The sequence below is a fragment of the Canis lupus genome, chromosome 14 (genome assembly GCF_048164855.1).
Source record: "Canis lupus baileyi chromosome 14, mCanLup2.hap1, whole genome shotgun sequence".
NCBI classification, from domain to species: domain Eukaryota; kingdom Metazoa; phylum Chordata; class Mammalia; order Carnivora; family Canidae; genus Canis; species Canis lupus.
The window spans coordinates 39,904,647-39,922,887 of record NC_132851.1 but is presented as its reverse complement, the minus strand read 5'-3'; the positions used below and the strand labels follow the sequence as shown (position 1 = coordinate 39,922,887).

The following is an 18,241-nucleotide window of genomic DNA, read 5'->3' as shown; positions in this document are numbered from 1 at the left end:
CTGCGTGTGCTGTTGTGCGGACCCCAGCGGCGCGCGGGCTTCCGGGGGGCGGGGCGTGACCCCGAGCCCGGCCGCCGGGGGGCGTGGCCACGCAGCGCCCGCCCCGCGTCCCGGGCCGCCGCTTCCGGCGCGGGAGGAGATGTGGCGGGCGTGCGGGGCGCTCCGGACGCGACCCCCGGGGGCCCGGGCCTGCGGCGGGGGCGGGGACGTGCCGTACGCGCAGGGCCAGGCCCCGGAGCCCCGGACGCGGGAGTACTTCTACTACGTGGACCACCAGGGCCAGGTGGGCGTGCGGCGGGGCCGCTTGGGCGGGCGGGGGCGGGCCGGGGCTCCGCGGGGGGAGGCCACCCCCCGGCCTGGGCGCACTCACGGCCGTCCCCGTCCGCAGCTTTTCCTGGACGACTCCAAAATGAAGAACTTCACCACCTGCTTCAAAGGTACGGCTGCAGCCGCCCCCCCCCGCCCGCGCCCCTGCGGCAGCGCCCGGGGCCGCGCAGGGCGAGCCGGGCAGGGGAGGGGCCCCGCGGCCGCGCGCAGCAACCGCGTCCTTCCCCTCCAGACCCACAGTTCCTGGTCACCTTCTTCTCCCGCCTGAGACCCAACCGCAGCGGCCGCTACGAGGCCTCCTTCCCCTTCCTCTCGCCCTGCGGCCGGGAGCGCAACTTCCTGCGCTGCGAGGACCGGCCGGTGGTCTTCACGCACCTGCTGGCCTCGGGCCCCGGGCCCCCGCGGCTGTCCTACTGCGGCGGCGGGGACGCCCTGGCCGTGCCCTTCGAGCCCGCGCGCCTGCTGCCCCTGGCCGCCAACGGCCGCCTCTACCACCCGGCGCCCGAGCGTGCGGGCGGCGTGGGCCTGGTGCGCTCCGCCCTGGCCTTCGAGCTGAGCACCTGCTTCGAGTACCCGCCCGGCGCGGCCGCGATGCCCTCGCACGTGCGCTGGCAGGGCCGCCGCCTCGCCCTCACCATGGACCTGGCCCCGCTGCTGCTGCCCGCCGCGCCGCCCTGAGCCGCCCCGAGCCGCCCCCACCCCCCCCACTCCCCCCACCCTCCGGCCCGGCCGCGCTCCGCTGCGCACGCGCACCCGGAGAGCGCGCCGGCCGAATGCGCGTGCGCGGCAGAGGTGCACCGCGGCACCTGTCCGCCTGGCGCTGTCCGAGGTGCTGCCGCGTCCGGGGCCGCGACCGCGAGGAGGGGCGGAGTCGCGGCCCCTTCCGCTCCCTCCGCTCGCCTCGGGCCTCGGGCGGCCACCGGTTCAGGCCTCGCTCGCCGGCGACGCCGCGGACGCCGGGCCGGAGGAGCGCGGGGGGGGGGGGGGGCTCCAGTGCGCGTGCGCGAGCGGCGCCCGCCCCTCCCCCGCCCGGCGCTGCTAGTGGGGCCGGAGCGCCGTGGGCTCGGCGGGGGAGCCGCGCCGCGGGAGCGTCAGGTGAGCGGGCGCCCGATCCCAGGTCAGCGGGCGTGGGGGCGGGATCGCGGCCGGGCCGGCCCTGCCCCGCGCGCACCGAGAGGGGGAGGCGAACTGGCAGGGGCTACGCCCTGCCCTGCCCTGGGACAGACCCGCGCTGGAGGCGGAGCAGGTGACACCGCGAGGAAATCGAGGCCCGCGGCTCGGGCTCCGCCCCAGGGGGTCGCGGGGCTTCCTCGGCCCTCTGGTCTCCGCACAGATGGCGCGCTGGAGTCGGTGACAGCTGTCGCTGAATCCAGTGCGTGACGCCCCGCCCCCTGCCCAGCCGATTATAGGGCCGCCCGCCGGGTAAAAGGATTTCGGGGCTGGCCTGCCCACCCCTTCCCGCCCCGGACCCGGTCCCGGCCCTCTCCCTGCTCGGGCCCCTGTGTCCCAGTCAGCGCGCAGGGCCGTCCCTGGGAGCAGCAGTGCCCGGAATCCTAAGGAGGAAGCCGCGAAGCTCCTCTGCTTGAGGGCTTGCTGCCGGAGGCAGAGGGGGCAAAGCCCCGGCAAGCCTTTGGCTCAGGGGAGCGGGTCCCAGGAGCCCGAGGATGCCTTCCCGTCCTTGGGGTCCACACACACCCTCAGACACCCGGGAACTGCCCTGCTTGAGCCAAAGCTATTGCATTAAAACTTTTGCTGTGCGCACTTCATTTCTAGTGACTTTAAATAATTACGTGAGTTACAATTTAGAGCGCGATTTGAACAGACACCAAGGCCACCTGGTGCCTTTCCACAGGACTCACTCCTGCCGGCAGGGTCAATGGGCAGGTTTTGAGCGGGGACCATTTGAGGGCGGGCTGCAGGCAGGACAACAGCACACCCCGGTTTGCTGCCCCTGCTCCAGACTAGCTGGCTTCTCAGCCCGGGCCCCACCTTTAGCACTGGACTTCCTGTGCCTGGACCTAGACCCGGGCGTTCCGCTCGCCAGGACCACAGGCGTGTGAGCATAAGCCCCCGACACTAGGCGTCCCTTCACAATTCAGCTCGCTGCTCCCAGAGCCGTGTGGGAAATGGCCCTACAAAACCGGTTGGTGGCCCAAGGCCCATCCTCACAACCCAGCTGTTCCACGGCCCAAAAAAGAGAAGCACCTTCCCGGGAGCCAGCAGGGAGGAGGACATGGCTCCTCAACTGAGGGTCTTGTCGTGTGCCACGTGCCCCCACTCTAGCAAGCTCCGAGACCCACCCTCAGCCGCCGGGGGCAGGGGCTGCACAAAACTGTGCTCGCATTTTACTGTGGTGGTTGGCTCCCGGGATGGGGACCACAGAATGGGTTCCAGGGACAGGACTGGACTTCATGAGGGGTCACACAAGGACACTGGGCCTTGTCTTGAGGGCACAAGCCTCATGCTCTGGACTCGGCTTTTGGAAGTTCCAGAGGAGAGCCCGCCTGGACAAGGGAAATCGCCTTCCCAGAGCCTGTCCCCCTTCCAGCCTGGGCTTGGCTACCTGGGCCCGGGGCCTCCCACCATCATGTCCCCAAGCCCACACCCCAGGCAAGCAGCGGCTAGAGCGCAGGGAAGCCTGAGCTCGGTACTGCTGGGCAGGAAGCCCCTTAGGAGGAGAGCTGGGAGAGGGGGCTCAGGCAGGGCGGGGCCTACCACTGGGAACAGCGGGAACTGCCGTGGAAGCCTATGCCCCAGATGTCAGGGCTGTTCTGGTAAAGTTTTTTGTTTTTTTAATCAGTTGCTTGAACTGACTTATGACCTTTCAGATATTGCACCCGGGGTGCGGGCCTCCATCCACGTTCTCTGGTTCTCAAGTGTCAGGGGCCGGCACACCGACCTGTGTTTCAGGAGGCACATCCCATCCGGGCTGGACTATTCGGAGGCCCCGCTGGAGGCCTCAGCTTCGCGGTCGGCCGCCGGTCCCGTGGGAGATGGCCCCGGGGGCGCCCACGCTGCTGCTGCTGTGGCTGCTGTGGCTCCCCGGCTGCCCGCCCCGCGCTGCCGGCTGCCCGGCCGCCTGCCGCTGCTACAGCGCCACGGTGGAGTGCGGCGCCCTGCGGCTGCGCGGCGTCCCGCCCGGAATCCCACCCGGGACGCAGGTGGGCACCGCGTGGGGCCCGCGGCCCGGAGGGAGGGGCGTGTGGGCGCCTGGTGGAGGAGGGAGCCGCCTCCGCGGCGTGAACAGTCCCCGACCTCCCTCCGGCCCGCAGACGCTGTTCCTGCAGGACAACAGCATCGCGCGCCTGGACCCAGGCATCCTGGCGCCTCTCGCCGCCCTGCGCCGCCTCTACCTACACAACAACAGCCTGCGCGCCCTGGAGCCTGGCGCCTTCCGCGCGCAGTCATGCCTGCTGGAACTGGCGCTCACCGGGAACCGGCTGCGCGGCCTGCGAGTCGGCGCCTTCGCAGGCCTGGCTCAGCTGCGCGCGCTCTACCTGGCGGGTAACCAGCTGGGGCAGCTGCTGGACTTCACCTTCCTGCACCTGCCGGTGAGGGGCGCGGGCGGGACGGCGGGCGCCGGAGGGGCCTGCCCGGGCCTGCGCCTGTCCCCTGGGGCCCCTTCCCTGATGCCTCGCTGTCCCTTCAGCGACTGCAGGAGCTGCACCTGCAGGACAACAGCATTGAGCTGCTGGAGGACCAGGCCCTGGCGGGGCTCTCCTCACTGGCGCTGCTGGACCTCAGCAGAAACCACCTGGGCACCCTCAGCCGCGAGGCCCTCCGGCCCCTGGCCAGCCTGCAGGTCCTGCGCCTCACAGGTACCCCCGGGGGTCTCGTGCGGGGCATATTCCGGGCGCAGGCAGGTCAGTAGCAACAGGCCCGGGGGCAGCCGGGGCGGGCCGCAGGGGCTCCCAACTGCAGACCGTCCGACCCTCCTGGGGCCTGGGCCCCGCCCGCAGCCGCCACGAAGGCTGACGGGAGCGCGGCGCTGGGGCAGGCGCGGCTCGGGGAGCTTGCGCACGGCGGTCGGAGAGGCTCGGAGTCCCGGGCAGAGGCGAGGGGCTGGCCGGCCTTGGGGCCACCAGCGCAGGCAGGCAGGCAGCACCTGCATGGACGGCCCGGGCCGGCGTTTCCAGGACTTAGCGCCTGAGGATGCGGCTGACGGACCGCGGGGTTTAGTGCTGCGGCCCGTGCGTGCGGGCGCCGACGCTTCCGCCCCGATGATGGGATTGGTTCCAGGCAGAGACTTCAGAGCAGCAGAGGCTGAGAGATGAGCGGGCGGGGCGGGGCGGGGCGGGGCCGCGCAGCCACAGGGGAGGGGAGAGCCTGCTCCCAGGAGCCAGCGCCCCTGCTCTGCCCGCAGAGAACCCTTGGCGCTGCGACTGCGCCCTGCACTGGCTGGGAGCCTGGATTAAGGAGGGCGGCCAGCGGCTGCTCAGCTCCAGGGACAAGAAGATCGTGTGCGCCGAGCCCCCACGCCTGGCGCTGCAGAGCCTCCTGGACGTTTCCGGCAGCAGCCTCATTTGCATCCCGCCCTCGGTGCACGTGGAGCCGCTCGAGGTGACGGCCAACCTGGGCGAGGACCTGCGGGTGGCCTGCCAGGCTTCGGGCTACCCGCAGCCCCTGGTCACCTGGAGAAAGGTGGCGCAGCCGCGCGACGGGCAGCCGCGGGCGCAGGCGCAGGCGGAGGGCGGGGCGCCGCGCCCCGGCGGCCCCGACACGGGCAGCGGCATGCTGTTCCTTAGCAACATCACTCTGGCCCATGCCGGCAAGTACGAGTGCGAGGCCTCCAACGCCGGCGGCGCCGCCCGCGTGCCCTTCCAGCTCCTGGTCAACCTGTCCCGGCCGCAGCCGCCGCAGCCCGCGCCGCCGCCGCCCCCGCCCGCCGGGCCCGTCAGCCACGAGCCGCTGCAGGAGGCGGGCAGCATGGCCTTCCGCGCCCTGGGCCTGGCCACGCAGACGGCCGTGGCGGCCGCCATCGCGCTGCTGGCGCTCACGGCGCTGCTGCTGGCCGCCATGATCTGCCGCCGGCGCCGCAAGCGGAAAAAGGCGCCGGGACCGCCGGGCGAGGGCGCGCTCTTCGTCAACGACTACTCGGACGGGCCGTGCACCTTCGCGCAGCTCGAGGAGCTCCGCGACGAGCGAGGCCACGAGATGTTCGTCATCGACCGCTCCAAGCCGCTCTTCGCTGACGTCCCGACGGAGGCGGCCGACGGTGCGGGGCCCGGGCTCCTGCTGCAGCCGCCCGCAGCCTACGAGATCCACTGCTGAGCGGCCGGGCCGAGGGGCGGGCGCGGGCTGATGACGTGGGCCGCGCGGATTGGCCGGCCGGCGGGCTCGGCCCGCGCATGCTCCGGCGCGCTCAGTAAAGGGTCGAAGCTGCGCAGTGTGCGGCGAGCCTGTGTGGGGTTTGGGGCCCCGAGGGCGCGGCGCGGGCACCTGCGGACCCCAGCTCTGCGGGGCCGAGGCGGCTCCCTGCACCCCTGCTGGAGGCCGCCCTCTCCTCCGGGCCGCCAGCCCGACGGGGCATCCCCAGGGTGGGCGGTGCAGGCGCCCGGACGGGCTGTGGGGCCGGTGGGAAGCCGGGGGAAGGGGGCCAGGGACAGCAGAGATAGTGACCAGTCATTCTAACCGGTGAGGACATAAAAAACCACCACAAATGTAAGTTCCAAACACACTGCACGTTTCTACCTTAACGACCCCTTCTGGCTCCAAAGCCCACAGGTGGCCTGGGTGCTGGGGCAGGCAGGACCATGAAAAGCCCCAGTGCATGGAGACCCAGTTCTCCTTGAAGCAGGTTCCTGTTCCAACCTTAAACCCGGAGCACGCAGCTCTCCTGGGACGGGCCTAGAGAACACTCTCTCTCGGCTGGCTTGCAGTTGGGACCCTACAAACATTCCAGAAGGATCAGAACCCCAGAGGGCAGCCAAGTGCACCATGATCAAACCTGGCCCGCAGGCCTGGAATCCAGCCCTGAAGCCCACAGTCAGTCAGGGGAATGGGTACAGCGGTGCAGGAAGCTTAGGAAGGCTCAAAGTGCCCAGGAGCAAGGAAACCCGAGCCCAGCGCCTCTGGGTCAGGCCAGGATCCCAGTGAAGGCTCTGTCTGCCTAAGGCAGGGAAGGATCTCCAGTAGCCCTGAACACCGGGACAGCCTGGAGATCATAGGCTGAAATAGTCTGCAGCCAGGCGCCCATAAATGTCTGTGGTCCAGAGCACATGAGCACGACCTGAGGCTAGTAGCAGCTGGTGCAACTCGGCCTCCACACGAGCAAACTTCTCCTCATTGATGGAAGCCTCCAGCAGAACAGAAGCAGGCGGTGGCCAGGGCAGGCCCTCATAACAGTCCACGGGGAAGGGGTGCACCACCGTGCGTAGCTCAGCCTGCACCACTGAATCTCGTAGGAGCTCCTTGAGGCCCGCCATGGACAGCGGGTTGCCATAGAGGCCGAGGTAGCGGAGGCTGGTGCAGCGCGTCAGCACAGGGAGTGTGGCCAGCAGCTGGGTATCCGCGAGCTGGCACTCAGTTAGCTCGAGGTGCAACAGTGTGGCTGCTGCCGCCTGCAGTAGAACCTGGAAGGGCTCTAGTTGGCTGCCAGACAGGTCATTGCCACTGAGGTCCAACTTCTTGAGACGGACAGCGTGGGGGCTCTGGGCCAGAAAGCGCAGATCCTCAGGCAGCAGGGCACAGAAGGCCAGCTCCAGGCTCTCCAGGGGGCTCTGCAGGGTACTACAGGGGACATGTGCGGTCACAAACAGGCAGGGCCAGGGGAGGATCTCAGGGGGAGGAGGAGCAGGGTAGCAGTGGGGCTTGCTCACCTGAGCAGCTGGTCCAACCGACCCGAGAGGAGAGAGGAGCCCATGCTGAGCTCCCGCAGACAAGTGAAGCGGCCCATCTGGGCCAGGAAGTAACGGAAGTTGTCCTCACCATCCACAGAAGGCTGCCTGGAGTCCCCGTGCACATAGTGCAGCCGCAGGCTGGCCAGGTGCTGGAAGCGGGCCACATGTGGGATGATAACAGACAGGCCACGTAGACCCAAGTTGTTAAAGCGCAGGTCCACGCGGCGCAAGCAGCCCGCATCCAGCAGCTGCAGCAAAGCCACAGTGTTGCGCATGGGCAAGTCCTCGGCCCGCAGATCCCGGCAGCAGAGCCGCAGGGGACTGCCTACGCTGCTGCGGAGTGCCTCCCGCAAGAACGCGTAAGAGGCCCGGTTCACCCGCAGGTCCACACGAACCTCCACAGGAACAGGGGCCAGCCCAGGCTCCGCAGTCCCGCCTTGCTGCTGTGCTATACAGGTGCGGGCCACTGCCGCTGTGCAGTCCCACATGCTCATGGTGCCGGGGTCCTGCTCCACACCGTCGTCCAGAAGGCCTGTCATGTCCAGCACTCGCAGGGCATGCTTCCTGGGAGCACGAGTAGGCTGAAGCAGGAGACAAGAGCCCACACCCACTCCCAGCCACCCTGAGACAGAAACAACAGGCCTGTTTCCACCCTGAGCTCTTGCACTGGCCTGGAACCTCATGGGGGACCCTCTCCACCCCCCAGGCCTGAGGGCCCCCCAGATGAACCCATACCTGCAGAGAGGCTGTGTGCCAGCCTCGGTCTCCGGGGTGTGGAGCCGGGCTGTCAGCCCCAGGATTACAGCCTGCATGCTCTCTGTGCTGGGGCGCTCCTGCAGCAAGGCCCGACTGCAGTGGGCACATTCCTGCAACAGCTGCTGGAAGCTGAGCAGCGGGAAAGGCCATGTGTGCACCAGCTCGCGAAGCACAACAGTCTTCTTGTCCATGAAGGCCACCTTGAACAGCAGGGGGAAGAGCTCTCGAGGCAGCAGGGGCAGGGCCTGGCAGGCCGCTGGCTGGCACTGGAGCACCTGCCGCGTGCTCAGGAACACAAGCGTGTGCATGGCGCTGGGCCAGGCAGGAAGCCACCTGCAGGGAAGGGCCCTTCAGCAGGGAGGACAGACCCCAGGCCACCACCGGGCCACAGCCTTCTCCATCACTGGTGGTGAGAAAGCCCAGCATGGGACCGGGCACGGAGCTGGCACTCAGTGAAGGACTGTGGCACCGAAGAGCAAGCGTTAATTGCCTAGCAACGGTCTCAGTGGAAACAGGAACGAGGCCACCCCCCAGTTCCCTCCCTCCAGCCACACGGGGCCTCCTCAGGGAAACAGAGCCCTCAAACAGCCCAGCATCACATACGACCAGCTTGCCTGGATGTGCTTTTGATGGCTATTGCTCTGCGGGGCCTCCCTGCGCACAGCCTGTACGTGAGGCCTCCCAAATCACAAAGCTGCTTATCAGAGACCGTCTCTTCCTCAAAGGTAGAATAGAGCTCGGTCCTTCCCACACCCCCAAGCGCTGGAGGAGGTAGGACACTCCTAAGGGGCTGGAAACTGCATCACTAGTTGTGTACCGCCCCTGCCCCCCTCCCCCAGCTCCTGCAGGTGGTCCTCAAGAACCCAGGCAACCACTGCACCAGAGATACCAGCAGAGACAGAGAGGCCCGAGGGCGGGAACACGGGGTCCACACAGGCCTGATCCTCCGGCCCTACCTGCGGCCGGCAGTACTGCCAGGCACGGGGATCCCCGCAGATTCACAGGAAGCAAACCCCAGCCACCAAAGTCCTGGCCACCTGTCTGAACACCCCCTTTCCCCTCGACGACCACGTGATTCAGGAGGCCCCAGGCAGGGAAAGGCTCAGAGGAGGGGAGGCAGCGCAGAGCTGGGGCCCCGGGAAGCGCCCGCGGTGACGGGCACTTGGCCATCAGCTGCGCTCCTGACTCCAGCGGACTTACTGTGGGCCAAACACCGCATCCTCCTCATCCTCAAACTGCTTCCCAGCCACACCCCTGCAAGCACGTCAGAGCACTAAGACCTAAGCCTTACCACGCCAAGGTCACGGCCCCCGCGATGCGCTCGGGGCAGGGGAGCTCCGGCCGCACAGGCCCCGCCGCACAGGCCCCGCTCCCCGGCCTACGGCACGATGGAGGTCCTCCGGGCCCGGGGTCCGGAGAAGCCCCGGCCGCCGCCCCGGCCCTGCTCGGCCTGCAGGCAAATCTCGCGAGGACGACTCATACCTCGCCGCGACAGGACAGCCCCACCGAGCACCTGTCACGAGAGGAAGCGAGAGCAGCCAGTGTGGTCGCCGTGGGAGGAGCCCCCGCGGGGCCGCCCCCGCCCCGCTCCCCGCGGCCTCCGCCCCGAGCCGCGGGGGACCCTCCACACGACGCCCTCCGCCTCCCGGACGTGCCGCGACCCCGCGGAGCCGGAGCGCCACCCCCGCGGCTGCAGGCCCTCCCTACGCCGGCTCCCGCCCCCGCCTCCCGGGCGGCGCCGCCCCCAGCGCCCGCGCCGTCCCCGGCCCGCGGCCCGCGCTCACCGGCTCCGCCACTGCCGCCACCGCCGCGGGCCCCGCCTCGCCGTCCGCCGCGCCCCGCCACCGCCTCCGCGCGCCGGGATGACGTGGCCGTCCCCCATTGGCCGCGCCCCCGGGCGCCGCGGATTGGCTGTCCCGCCGCCGCGGCCGAGCCGCCCCGCCTCCCGCCCTGCCCGGCGCCCCCATTGGCCGGCGGCCGCGGCGGCGGGAGGTTCGCGGGACCGGGCCGGCGTGCGGCGCCATGGAGCGGTTGCGGGACGTGCGCGGGCGGCTGCAGGCCTGGGAGCGCGCGTTCCGGCGGCAGCGCGGGCGGCGGCCGGGCCAGGTGCGGGCGGGCCAGGGGCGGGCGGGCCGGGCCAGGGGCGGGCGGCTGAGAGCTGACGGGCTCCCTCCGCAGGAGGACGTGCTGGCGGCGCCGGAGGAGACCCGCGGTGAGCGCGCGGGGCGGGGGGGTGGGTGGCGGCGGAGCCCGGCGGCCCCGCTGACTCCTGGCCGCACCCGCAGCGCTCTACCGGGAGTACCGCGCGCTGAGGAGGGCCCTGGGCCGGACCGGCGGCGCGGGACCCCGCAGCCCCAAGCAGCCGCGGCCGACGGCGGAGGAGGTACCGAGGCCTGGGGTCGCCGGCCCGCCAGCCTCTCCGGGGCACGACCTGGGGCCGGGGGGGGGCTCGGACGCCCGCCGTGTCTCCCCGCAGATGCAGGAGCCCAGCTGCTGGGGGCCGCACCTGAGTCGGGCAGCGACGCGGAGGCCTCACGCCGCCGGCTCTGCGCCAGGCTCTGCGGGGGCCGCGGCCGACTACGGGGCGAGGCTTAAGGCCAACCTGAGAGCCACGCGCCAGGTGAGGGTCCAGGGCGGCCACCCCGCAGCCTTTCTCCCCAACCTGCCCGCACACGTGCCCTTCCAGCGGGGAGCGGGGCGACCCGAGACCCTCGAAGCCGACCTCGGGCTCCTCCCCCGCCCCTGTCCCAGGGCGGCCGCTCCAGCGGGTTTCGGAGGCTGCAGCAGCCCGCACCCGAGCCTCCTTCCTGGTCTGTGCTTCCCCCCTCAGGCCGGGCCAGCCCTGGGCGGTATACCCCGGCCTCCACGGAGACTCTCGTCCGAGATGCCCTTCCCGGGACCACCAGATGCAGGGGCTGCCCCCGTCTCTGCAGAAGTCAGCGAGGAGCTGCTCCAGCTTCCTGGGCCCCAGCCGAGACCAGGCCGCCTTCAGCAGCTGCAGGCATCCCTGAGCCTACGGCTGAGCTCCCTAGACCCAGGCTGGCTAGAGCGCTGTCACAGTGCAGCTTCAGATTGCTTGCGGGCTTCCGCGGCCTGCCAGCCCAGCCTGGGTGTAGAGGAGTCACAGCCTCTGACTTCGGGGGTCCCGTCGGTCCTTGGAGCCAGCCCTGGCCCCGAGGGTCGAGCCCTGCAGAGAGCTGCAGTTGGTGCAGGGAGCCCCGAAGCTGGCAACAGTCAAGGCAAGAAGCGAAGACAGACTAAGGAAACAGGAGGGGGTCCTGCACAGGCACAGCAGGATAGCGGCCAAGCGGGACCCCCGCCTGAGGAAGCCGGGGCTGTGGGACCTGCAGAAGACTGTCCGGGAGAACCCCTGAGGGTACAGCCTGCCAGTGGTCCCACAGCCACAAGGTACCACAGCTTCAGCCTCCCAGTGGGGTCACCGTGAACCGAGGTAGGGGCAGGCTTTGGGTACGACCCGCTCATACATCCTTTCTAGCTCAGCTGTGCGGGACCAAGGTAATTACGTTCGGCTCAACCTGAAGCAGAAACGCTACGTGCGAGGCCCAGCACGACGCGGCAGGCTCCTCCGCAAGCAGGTGAGGTAGTGGCAGGCGCTCCCTTCATCCCTGTCGCCTTTCGCCTTGTGACGTTCCTTTGTGGCCCTCAGATGTGGAAGCAGAAGTGGCGGAAGAAGGGGGAGCATTTTGGAGGCAGCCAAGCCCGAGCCACAGCCGACGATTCTTGCTTCCGATGTGGGCAGCTCGGCCACTGGTCATCCCAGTGCCCCCAGCCAAGTGAAGTCTCCATTCCAGGTGAGAGGTCACGCTAACCCTGTTTAGAGAAGAGTTGTACTCCGGTGGGGGGAGGGGGGCAATTGTAGCTCAAGTTAAGCTCCTTGTATCTGACACAGAGCCTACCTGGGGCCCCCAGACGAGCAGCGAGAAGGAAGAGGAGGTGCAGCCCCAGCTCACCCCAGAGGAGGGCCCCCGGAGGACGGGCACCACCAGCTGCCGGCTCCCTGGTGAATGAGGGGGCGGAGGGCAGGCTGCGGCCCGCCCGGCTCATCTGAGCCTGGAGCTCCCACACCACCTTCCCCTGTCTGTTCCCAGTGAGTGAGGAAGACACGGAGCCCGCTGGGCCTGAGCGGTTGGTGACCACGGAGCGGCCGGTGCTGCAGGCCCCCTGCCCACCCCCCACTGTGCCACCACTCTACCCACCAGGGCCCTCGGGGCAGGTGGCAGGTGAGCAGGAGCCTGGCTGCCCAGAGCCTTCGCTGGGGGGTGGGGACCACTTGGAGCCGTGCTGGCCAACACCTGTGTCCACAGAGACCCCAGCTGAGGTGTTCCAGGCCCTAGAGCAGCTGGGGCACCGGGCCTTCCGCCCCAGGCAGGAACAGGTGGTCATGCGCGTCCTCTCTGGTGAGCTCGGCTGCCCCGGGGGACAAGGCGAGGTCAGGGCCTGGCCACAGAGCAGCAGTACTGACCCCTGGTCCCTCCAGGCATGTCCACGCTGTTGGTGCTGCCCACTGGTGCTGGCAAGTCTCTGTGCTACCAGCTTCCCGCGCTGCTCTACGCCCGGCGGAGCCCTTGCCTCACGCTGGTCATCTCTCCCCTCCTGTCGCTCATGGACGACCAGGTGCACAGACCTTGCCCGTGGGTCCTCTGATCCTTTGGGGCTGCTGCTTGTTGCCCGACCGGAGCTACGCAGAGCTGCGTCAAGGCCTGGCAGTGGCCCGAGGGCAGCTGGGACACGGCTGCTCAGGCGGGATTCCCCCAGGGAGAACGACCCTGGGGAGGGGGCAGCCCGTCTGCTCCCGGGGCTCCTGAACTAAGGCTCCCCGATGGCCCTGAGTCTGTAGTCATGGGGTCCGTGACCTGAGCTTTTTGTTCCTGGGGCACCCAAGGCCGAGGGCAGCAGCTGTCAGGCTGAGCAGATGAGGGGCCTGTGAGGAAGGGCCATCCGGTTGTCACCCTGTACCCACAGGTGTCCAGCTTACCCCCGTGCCTGAAGGGGGTCTGCATCCACTCGGGCATGAGCCAGAAGCAGCGCGAGTCGGCCCTGCAGAAGGTGAGGGGCCTCACGTGGCAGGACAGGCAGGGGGGCAGCCGGCCCTCGGTGACACGCCTGACCTTGCGTCTTCAGGTTCACGCGGCCCAGGTGCAGCTGCTGGTGCTGTCACCCGAGACGCTGGTGGGGGCTGGGGCGGGGATGCCTGGCCACCTCCCTCAGCTGCCTCCGGTCGCCTTCGCCTGCATCGATGAGGCCCATTGCATTTCCCAGTGGTCCCACAACTTCCGGCCCTGCTACCTGCGTGTCTGCAAGGTGAGCCTCAGAGGTGCGCACGGGCAGGCCAGGGAGGGGGGTTGGGTCCCTTCACAGGCACTGCTCCCACACAGGTGCTGCGGGAACACATGGGCGTGCGCTGCTTCCTGGGTCTCACAGCCACGGCCACACGCAGCACCGCAAGAGATGTGGCCCGGCATCTAGGTGTGGCCGAGGAGCTGGTCCTCAGGGGGCCAGCCACCGTCCCCAGCAACCTGCACCTCTCTGTGTCCAGGGACAGGGACCCAGACCAGGTAGATGAGCACCCTGGGCCAGGTAGGGGCACTGCCTTGTGATGACCCCTTCCTGAGCACTGTCCCCCACTAGGCTTTGGTGACGCTGCTGCAGAGTGATCGCTTTCGCGCTCTGAGCTCAGTCATCGTCTACTGCCACAGACGCGGGGACACAGAGCGAGTTGCTGCGTTGCTCCGCACCTGCCTGCGTGAGGCCTGGGACCTCAGGCCTGGAGGTGAGGTCAGCAGGACTGTGCCCTGCACCCGCCCGCCCACCCCCCCCCACATCCCAGCCAACCACCTGTGTCTTCCCCCGCAGGCCAGTCCGAGGCTGTCGCCGAGGCCTACCACGCCGGCATGTGTCCGCGGGAGCGGCAGCGCGTGCAACAGGCCTTCATGGAGGGCCGGCTGCGGGTGGTGGTGGCCACGGTGGCTTTCGGGATGGGGCTGGACCGGCCAGACGTGCGGGCTGTGTTGCACCTGGGGCTGCCTGCCAGCTTCGAGAGCTACGTGCAGGCTGTGGGCCGGGCCGGACGTGACGGCCAGCCTGCACACTGCCACCTCTTCCTGCAGCCCCAGGTTCTCACCTGCCCCACTCAAGCTCCACCCAGCCCAGCCCACCCCACTCCGCCCCACCCCATAGCCACGTGTCCACGGCCGTTCTCTTGCAGAGCCAGGACCTGCAGGAGTTGCGCAGACACGTGCACGCTGATGCCACGGACTTTCTCACTATGAAGAAGCTGGTCCAGCGCGCATTCCCGCCCTGCACCTGCACCCATGCCCCACGGCCTTCGGAGCAGGAGGGAGCCAGGAGTCAAGAGCAGCCTGTGGCCCCATCCCCGACGGAGGCCGAGCAACCCAACAGCAAAGGCACAGCCCGGTGCCCAGGCCACACGCGGGCACTGCCCATGCAGGCACTGGTGGAAGCCCTGGACATGCCTGAGGAGGGTGAGGACCTGGGGGCAGGGGTGGGCACCCCCCTCATGCCCATGTCCCCACGTCCCCACGGCCCCTGAGCCCTGCTCTGCCTGCAGCCATCGAGACCCTGCTGTGCTACCTGGAGCTACACCCGCAGCGCTGGCTGCAGCTGCTGCCACCCACCTATGCCCAGTGCCGCCTGCACTGCCCTGGGGGCCCCACCCAGCTCCAGGCCCTGGCCCGCAGGTGAGCACGTGTCCCACCCCCGGCTGGGGCCCGGGACACAGGACTGGAACTGCTAATCATATGTCCCTCCCCCTGGCCCAGGTGCCCCCTGCTGGCTGTGTGTCTGGCCCAGCAGCCAGCGGATACCACAGATGGGGGAAGCTCTTCTGTAGAGTTTGACGTCTTTAACCTGGCTGACTCGCTGGGCTGGAAGCTGGGCCGCGTGCGGCAGGCTCTCCGTCAGCTGCAGTGGGACCCGAAGCCCAGGACAGGTGCGCCCTGCCCCCAGCCCAGCCCACAGCCCTGCCCAGCCCCCAGGCCTGCGTGCCACCTGCTTGCCCGTGTCTAATGAGCTCTCTGGCAGGTGCACATGGGGGCACGGGGGTGCAGGTGGAGTTCGGGGAGCTCGCCTTCTGTGTGCACAGTCCTGGGGACCTGACTGCCCATGAGAGGGACCAGATCTGTGACTTCCTGTATGGACACATACAGGCCCGAGAGCAGGAGGCCCTGGCCCGCCTGCGCCGCACCTTCCAGGCCTTTCTCAGGTAGGGGAGGGGTGGGCGGGGGCTGGGGCAGGCGTAGTGAGCCGCTCTAACGGAACCCTGCTCCACAGCGTGGCCTTCCCCAGCTGCGGGCCCTGCTTGGAGCAGCCTGATGAGGAACGCAGCACCAGGCTCAAGGCTTTACTCAGCGGCTACTTCGAGGAGGAGGAGGAGGAGGGTCCAGGGGGCTCGGAAGATGAGCAGGGCCTGGAGCCCGGACAGGAGAAGGTGGGTGCTAGTCCCTCTTGGGATTGTGGAGAGAATACAAGCCCGCAGCAGGGTTGGGAGGCCACGGGCACGCATGGGTGCGCACACATTCACACGCTCCACTGCCACCACCCATAGATCCAGGACTGGGAGGACCAGGTTCGCCAGGACGTCCACCGCCTGCTGTCCTCATGGCCAGACCAGCAGTTCTCAGGCAGGGCCGTGGCCCGTATCTTCCACGGCATCGGTGAGGGCCCGGGAGGCTGGGCTCGGACCGGGCAGGGGCTAGGTGTGGGGCTAGGAGCCAGGCCTGGCCCAGAGTCCTCAGGGCCGCGACCCCTTCCCACCACAGGAAGCCCCCGCTACCCGGCACAGGTGTACGGGCGGGACCGGCGCTTCTGGAGGAGATTCCTGCACCTCAGCTTCCAGGCCCTGATGCGCATAGCCACAGAGGAGATCCTGCGGTGCGGCCCCTGACCACCCTGCTGGGGCGGGCCCTGCTCCCTCGTGTCACGACAGGCACGCGCTGGGGGCTGCGTGGCCAGTGTGCAGGGAGCCCGGTGTGGACTTTGTCAGGGGAAAAGGGCACAGATGTCCACGACAGTGACTGATGACCCTGGGCAAGGCCCACCACCAGAAGTGTGGGAGCAAGGATGCCCCAAAATGCAGAATAAAAAATGCTCAAGCCACTCTTAGGAGCCCTCTTTTCTGAACAGGCGGCCCCTACGGTGTTGGGACAGCCCTGGCCGTCATGCAGCCCAGGCAGCTAGGCGCACGCTCAGCTTTATTAGGCAGGCTGGCCACCCAGCTCAGGCCAGGGTGCTGGGAGCCAGGCTCAGATACAGAATGGGCAAGCCTGAGAGGGCGAGGAAGAGGGAGAAGCAGAGATGCAGCCCCAGGCTGTCAGCCAGGGCTCCGGCCAGCGTGCCCAGAAACAGCTTTCCCAGCAGCTCCAGAGTGGCCAGGAGGCTGTAGTGCGTGGCCTGCAGGGGTGGGGGGGGATGAGGTGTGCGATCAGGTGAGGGTTTGCCTGGGTCCAGCCCCGCAGCCCCCTGGACGCCCCAGCCATGCCCTCTCTCACCTGCAGGGCACTGGGTGTCAGCTGGCTGCAGCGCATCATCAGGGTGAACGTGGTGGTGGTAACCAGGCCCCCCAGCAAGTGCTGCAGACACAGGCTCAGCAGGGCTGCCCCTGGGAGGGCCACCGTCAGCGGGGCCCAGGGCGCCACGCTCCTCCCCTCCCGCGGCCAGCCCCTCACCTCTCAGGGCTGCGCTGGGGCCCAGCCTGAGCCCTGGGCCGTCCAGGTGGAAGAGCAGGGCGGTCTGGCAGGCCAGGCCGCCAAGACGGAACCGGAGCAATGACCTCAGCAGGGGCAGAGGTTGCCTGAGGGGCACACGGGCAGGTCAGGGAGCAGGGGCAGGGTGGGGGCAGGGGGCCGGGGCGGGCTCACTGGGGCAGGCTCACCAGTGCCAGGACAGCAGGGCCCCGCCCAGGGATGAGCCCACAATGGAGCACAGCACAGCGCCCACACCGTTCCACAGCCCCAGCTCTGGGGTGGAGATGCCGTGGTCCAGCAGGAAGAGCGGGAACAAGCTGCTGGCGCCCTGCTCACCTGTGGGGAGAACGAGCAAGGCTCCCCACCTCCCTCCACTTGGGGCCTCGCTGCCGGGAGACAGCTGGGACGGGGCATCAGCCAAGCTTAGGGTCAGCACGAAGCAGCACCAGAGACCCGAGGGGTGGTTGCAGTTCCCGGAAGCCGTGCAGCTACAGCTGCAGAAGGACAAGGGGCAAGGCTCGGCTGTGAGCACCAAGGCCCAGGAGGTGACCACCAAGTGGGCGCCAGGGCTCCCGGGGACCCAGCCGGAGCTCCCCCACGCTCCCATCCCTGCTGTGCCTGAGCCAAGGCCTCACTTACCCAGTTTGTAAGTGAGCACAAAGCCTGCTGTCCACAGGGTACCAGGCATGGCCAGCAAGTCCTGCAGAATGTGCAGGGTGCGCAGGGGTGCTTCTGAGGGCTGGGGCTGGTGCACGGGCAGTTGCCGCAGGGCCGGCGCGGCCCAGACCAGGGCAGCGGCCAGCCAATAGGTAGCAGCCAGGAGCACGAAGAGCAGGGCCCAGGAGAGCGCGGGAACGAAGGCCAGCAGGCCCCCTCCTGCCAGCACGGCCCCTAGCTTGTAGGCGACCACCTGCACGGTGTTCCCAGGCCCCAGCTCAGCGGGCTCCAGGAGCTGCACGGCCAGCGTGTCCAGGGCCACGTCCTGCACAGCTGCCCCGAGGTTCAGCAGCAGCAGCAGCCCAGCCACAGTGGCGGGCAGCCCCGCGGGGCCCGCGGCGGGAGGCAGGGCGGCCAGCAACGCGCACACCAGGCCCAGGGCGGCTGTGCTGAGCGTCAGCCAGGCCCTCAGGGAGCCCCGCGTGTCCACCAGGGGGGCCCACGCGAGCTTCAACAGCCAGGGCAGGTACAGCACCTTGGCCAGCGCCACGCGGGTCAGCGACAGGCCCCGCGCCCGCAGCAGCACGGGCAGCAGGCCCGACTGCAGCCCGTAGGGCAGGCCTTGCACCAGGTAGAGGCCGGCCAGCGGCAGCAGCTTCCCGCGCATGGCCCGCTCGGTCCGCCCGGTCTGCCCGGGGTCCGGCCCGGGCGGGACGAGGCCGCGGGAGCCGCCGCCGCCGACAGCGCAGGGCGCGGGGCCGGGCGAGCGCAGCGCCCAGGCGCAGACGGCGGCCACGGAGCGGCGGGCGGGCCAGAGCGTCAGCTGCCCTCGGGCGCCCCCCGCTGGCCGCGTCCCGGGCCTCGAGGGTCGGTCCTCCCAGAGCTGCAGCCCCACGGCTCTGGGCCCCGCGGGAGCAGGGAGTGGCCTGTGGCCGAGAC

At 69.4% G+C, this 18,241-nt stretch overlaps 5 protein-coding genes across 14 annotated transcripts; 3 read left to right on the top strand and 2 right to left on the bottom strand.

Moving 5' to 3' along the window:
* The first annotated feature begins 66 nt into the window (after positions 1–66).
* Positions 67–2,093, top strand: C14H8orf82 (chromosome 14 C8orf82 homolog). Its single transcript, XM_072775678.1, has 3 exons — positions 67–283; positions 389–437; positions 560–2,093. The coding sequence occupies exons 1-3, from the start codon at positions 140–142 to the stop codon at positions 1,003–1,005; spliced, it is 639 nt and encodes a 212-aa protein (XP_072631779.1). The 5' UTR covers positions 67–139; the 3' UTR covers positions 1,006–2,093.
* On the top strand, positions 1,288–5,709 carry LRRC24 (leucine rich repeat containing 24). 3 transcript variants are annotated; one of them, XM_072775551.1, is made up of 5 exons: positions 1,288–1,422; positions 3,156–3,488; positions 3,600–3,878; positions 3,977–4,145; positions 4,691–5,709. In XM_072775551.1, exons 2-5 carry the CDS (start codon positions 3,321–3,323, stop codon positions 5,596–5,598), a joined length of 1,524 nt encoding a protein of 507 aa, XP_072631652.1. In that variant the 5' UTR covers positions 1,288–1,422; positions 3,156–3,320; the 3' UTR covers positions 5,599–5,709. The 3 variants fall into 3 exon arrangements, with proteins under 3 accessions (XP_072631652.1, XP_072631651.1, XP_072631650.1); XM_072775550.1 differs by lacking the exon at positions 1,288–1,422 and having other exon boundaries at positions 2,234–3,488; positions 3,986–4,145; XM_072775549.1 differs by lacking the exon at positions 1,288–1,422 and having other exon boundaries at positions 2,234–3,488.
* A 280-nt stretch (positions 5,710–5,989) lies between these two features.
* On the bottom strand, positions 5,990–13,730 carry LRRC14 (leucine rich repeat containing 14). 8 transcript variants are annotated; one of them, XM_072775587.1, is made up of 6 exons: positions 11,840–13,730; positions 11,459–11,753; positions 9,214–9,435; positions 7,902–8,122; positions 7,146–7,747; positions 5,990–7,056 (listed from the first exon to the last, which is right to left on the bottom strand). In XM_072775587.1, the coding sequence occupies exons 4-6, from the start codon at positions 8,070–8,072 to the stop codon at positions 6,489–6,491; spliced, it is 1,341 nt and encodes a 446-aa protein (XP_072631688.1). In that variant the 5' UTR covers positions 8,073–8,122; positions 9,214–9,435; positions 11,459–11,753; positions 11,840–13,730; the 3' UTR covers positions 5,990–6,488. The 8 variants fall into 8 exon arrangements, with proteins under 8 accessions (XP_072631688.1, XP_072631683.1, XP_072631685.1 ...); XM_072775582.1 differs by having other exon boundaries at positions 7,146–7,730; positions 7,902–8,255; positions 11,840–13,728; XM_072775584.1 differs by having other exon boundaries at positions 7,146–7,730; positions 11,840–13,728.
* Positions 9,915–16,058, top strand: RECQL4 (RecQ like helicase 4). Its single transcript, XM_072775682.1, has 23 exons — positions 9,915–10,028; positions 10,101–10,134; positions 10,208–10,305; positions 10,399–10,542; positions 10,753–11,330; positions 11,419–11,518; positions 11,590–11,734; positions 11,833–11,943; positions 12,032–12,163; positions 12,248–12,340; positions 12,421–12,557; positions 12,906–12,989; positions 13,065–13,244; positions 13,319–13,498; positions 13,572–13,713; positions 13,797–14,056; positions 14,149–14,425; positions 14,512–14,641; positions 14,723–14,892; positions 14,985–15,165; positions 15,234–15,390; positions 15,508–15,616; positions 15,722–16,058. Exons 1-23 carry the CDS (start codon positions 9,945–9,947, stop codon positions 15,844–15,846), a joined length of 3,651 nt encoding a protein of 1,216 aa, XP_072631783.1. The 5' UTR covers positions 9,915–9,944; the 3' UTR covers positions 15,847–16,058.
* Positions 16,059–16,073: 15 nt separating this feature from the next.
* On the bottom strand, positions 16,074–18,054 carry MFSD3 (major facilitator superfamily domain containing 3). Its single transcript, XM_072775620.1, has 5 exons — positions 17,285–18,054; positions 16,834–16,981; positions 16,628–16,752; positions 16,451–16,560; positions 16,074–16,352 (listed from the first exon to the last, which is right to left on the bottom strand). The coding sequence occupies exons 1-5, from the start codon at positions 17,967–17,969 to the stop codon at positions 16,179–16,181; spliced, it is 1,242 nt and encodes a 413-aa protein (XP_072631721.1). The 5' UTR covers positions 17,970–18,054; the 3' UTR covers positions 16,074–16,178.
* Positions 18,055–18,241: the final 187 nt, after the last annotated feature.

Coding starts and splice junctions, on each gene's coding strand:
- C14H8orf82 (XM_072775678.1), top strand. CDS start 140: ATGTGGCGGGCGTGCGGGGCGCTCCGGACGCGACCCCCGGGGGCCCGG. Junction 284..388: donor ACGTGGACCACCAGGGCCAG/GTGGGCGTGCGG, acceptor CCCCGTCCGCAG/CTTTTCCTGGACGACTCCAA. Junction 438..559: donor CTTCACCACCTGCTTCAAAG/GTACGGCTGCAG, acceptor CTTCCCCTCCAG/ACCCACAGTTCCTGGTCACC.
- LRRC24 (XM_072775549.1), top strand. CDS start 3,144: ATGACCTTTCAGATATTGCACCCGGGGTGCGGGCCTCCATCCACGTTC. Junction 3,879..3,976: donor TCACCTTCCTGCACCTGCCG/GTGAGGGGCGCG, acceptor CTGTCCCTTCAG/CGACTGCAGGAGCTGCACCT. Junction 4,146..4,690: donor GCAGGTCCTGCGCCTCACAG/GTACCCCCGGGG, acceptor CTCTGCCCGCAG/AGAACCCTTGGCGCTGCGAC.
- LRRC14 (XM_072775588.1), bottom strand. CDS start 8,348: ATGCTGGGCTTTCTCACCACCAGTGATGGAGAAGGCTGTGGCCCGGTG. Junction 7,748..7,901: donor GGCACACAGCCTCTCTGCAG/GTATGGGTTCAT, acceptor CTCCTGCTTCAG/CCTACTCGTGCTCCCAGGAA. Junction 7,057..7,145: donor CGGTTGGACCAGCTGCTCAG/GTGAGCAAGCCC, acceptor TGTCCCCTGTAG/TACCCTGCAGAGCCCCCTGG.
- RECQL4 (XM_072775682.1), top strand. CDS start 9,945: ATGGAGCGGTTGCGGGACGTGCGCGGGCGGCTGCAGGCCTGGGAGCGC. Junction 11,735..11,832: donor AAGTGAAGTCTCCATTCCAG/GTGAGAGGTCAC, acceptor TATCTGACACAG/AGCCTACCTGGGGCCCCCAG. Junction 13,714..13,796: donor CTGGGACCTCAGGCCTGGAG/GTGAGGTCAGCA, acceptor CTTCCCCCGCAG/GCCAGTCCGAGGCTGTCGCC.
- MFSD3 (XM_072775620.1), bottom strand. CDS start 17,969: ATGCGCGGGAAGCTGCTGCCGCTGGCCGGCCTCTACCTGGTGCAAGGC. Junction 16,982..17,284: donor TGTGCTCACTTACAAACTGG/GTAAGTGAGGCC, acceptor TTCTCCCCACAG/GTGAGCAGGGCGCCAGCAGC. Junction 16,353..16,450: donor TGACACCCAGTGCCCTGCAG/GTGAGAGAGGGC, acceptor CCACCCCTGCAG/GCCACGCACTACAGCCTCCT.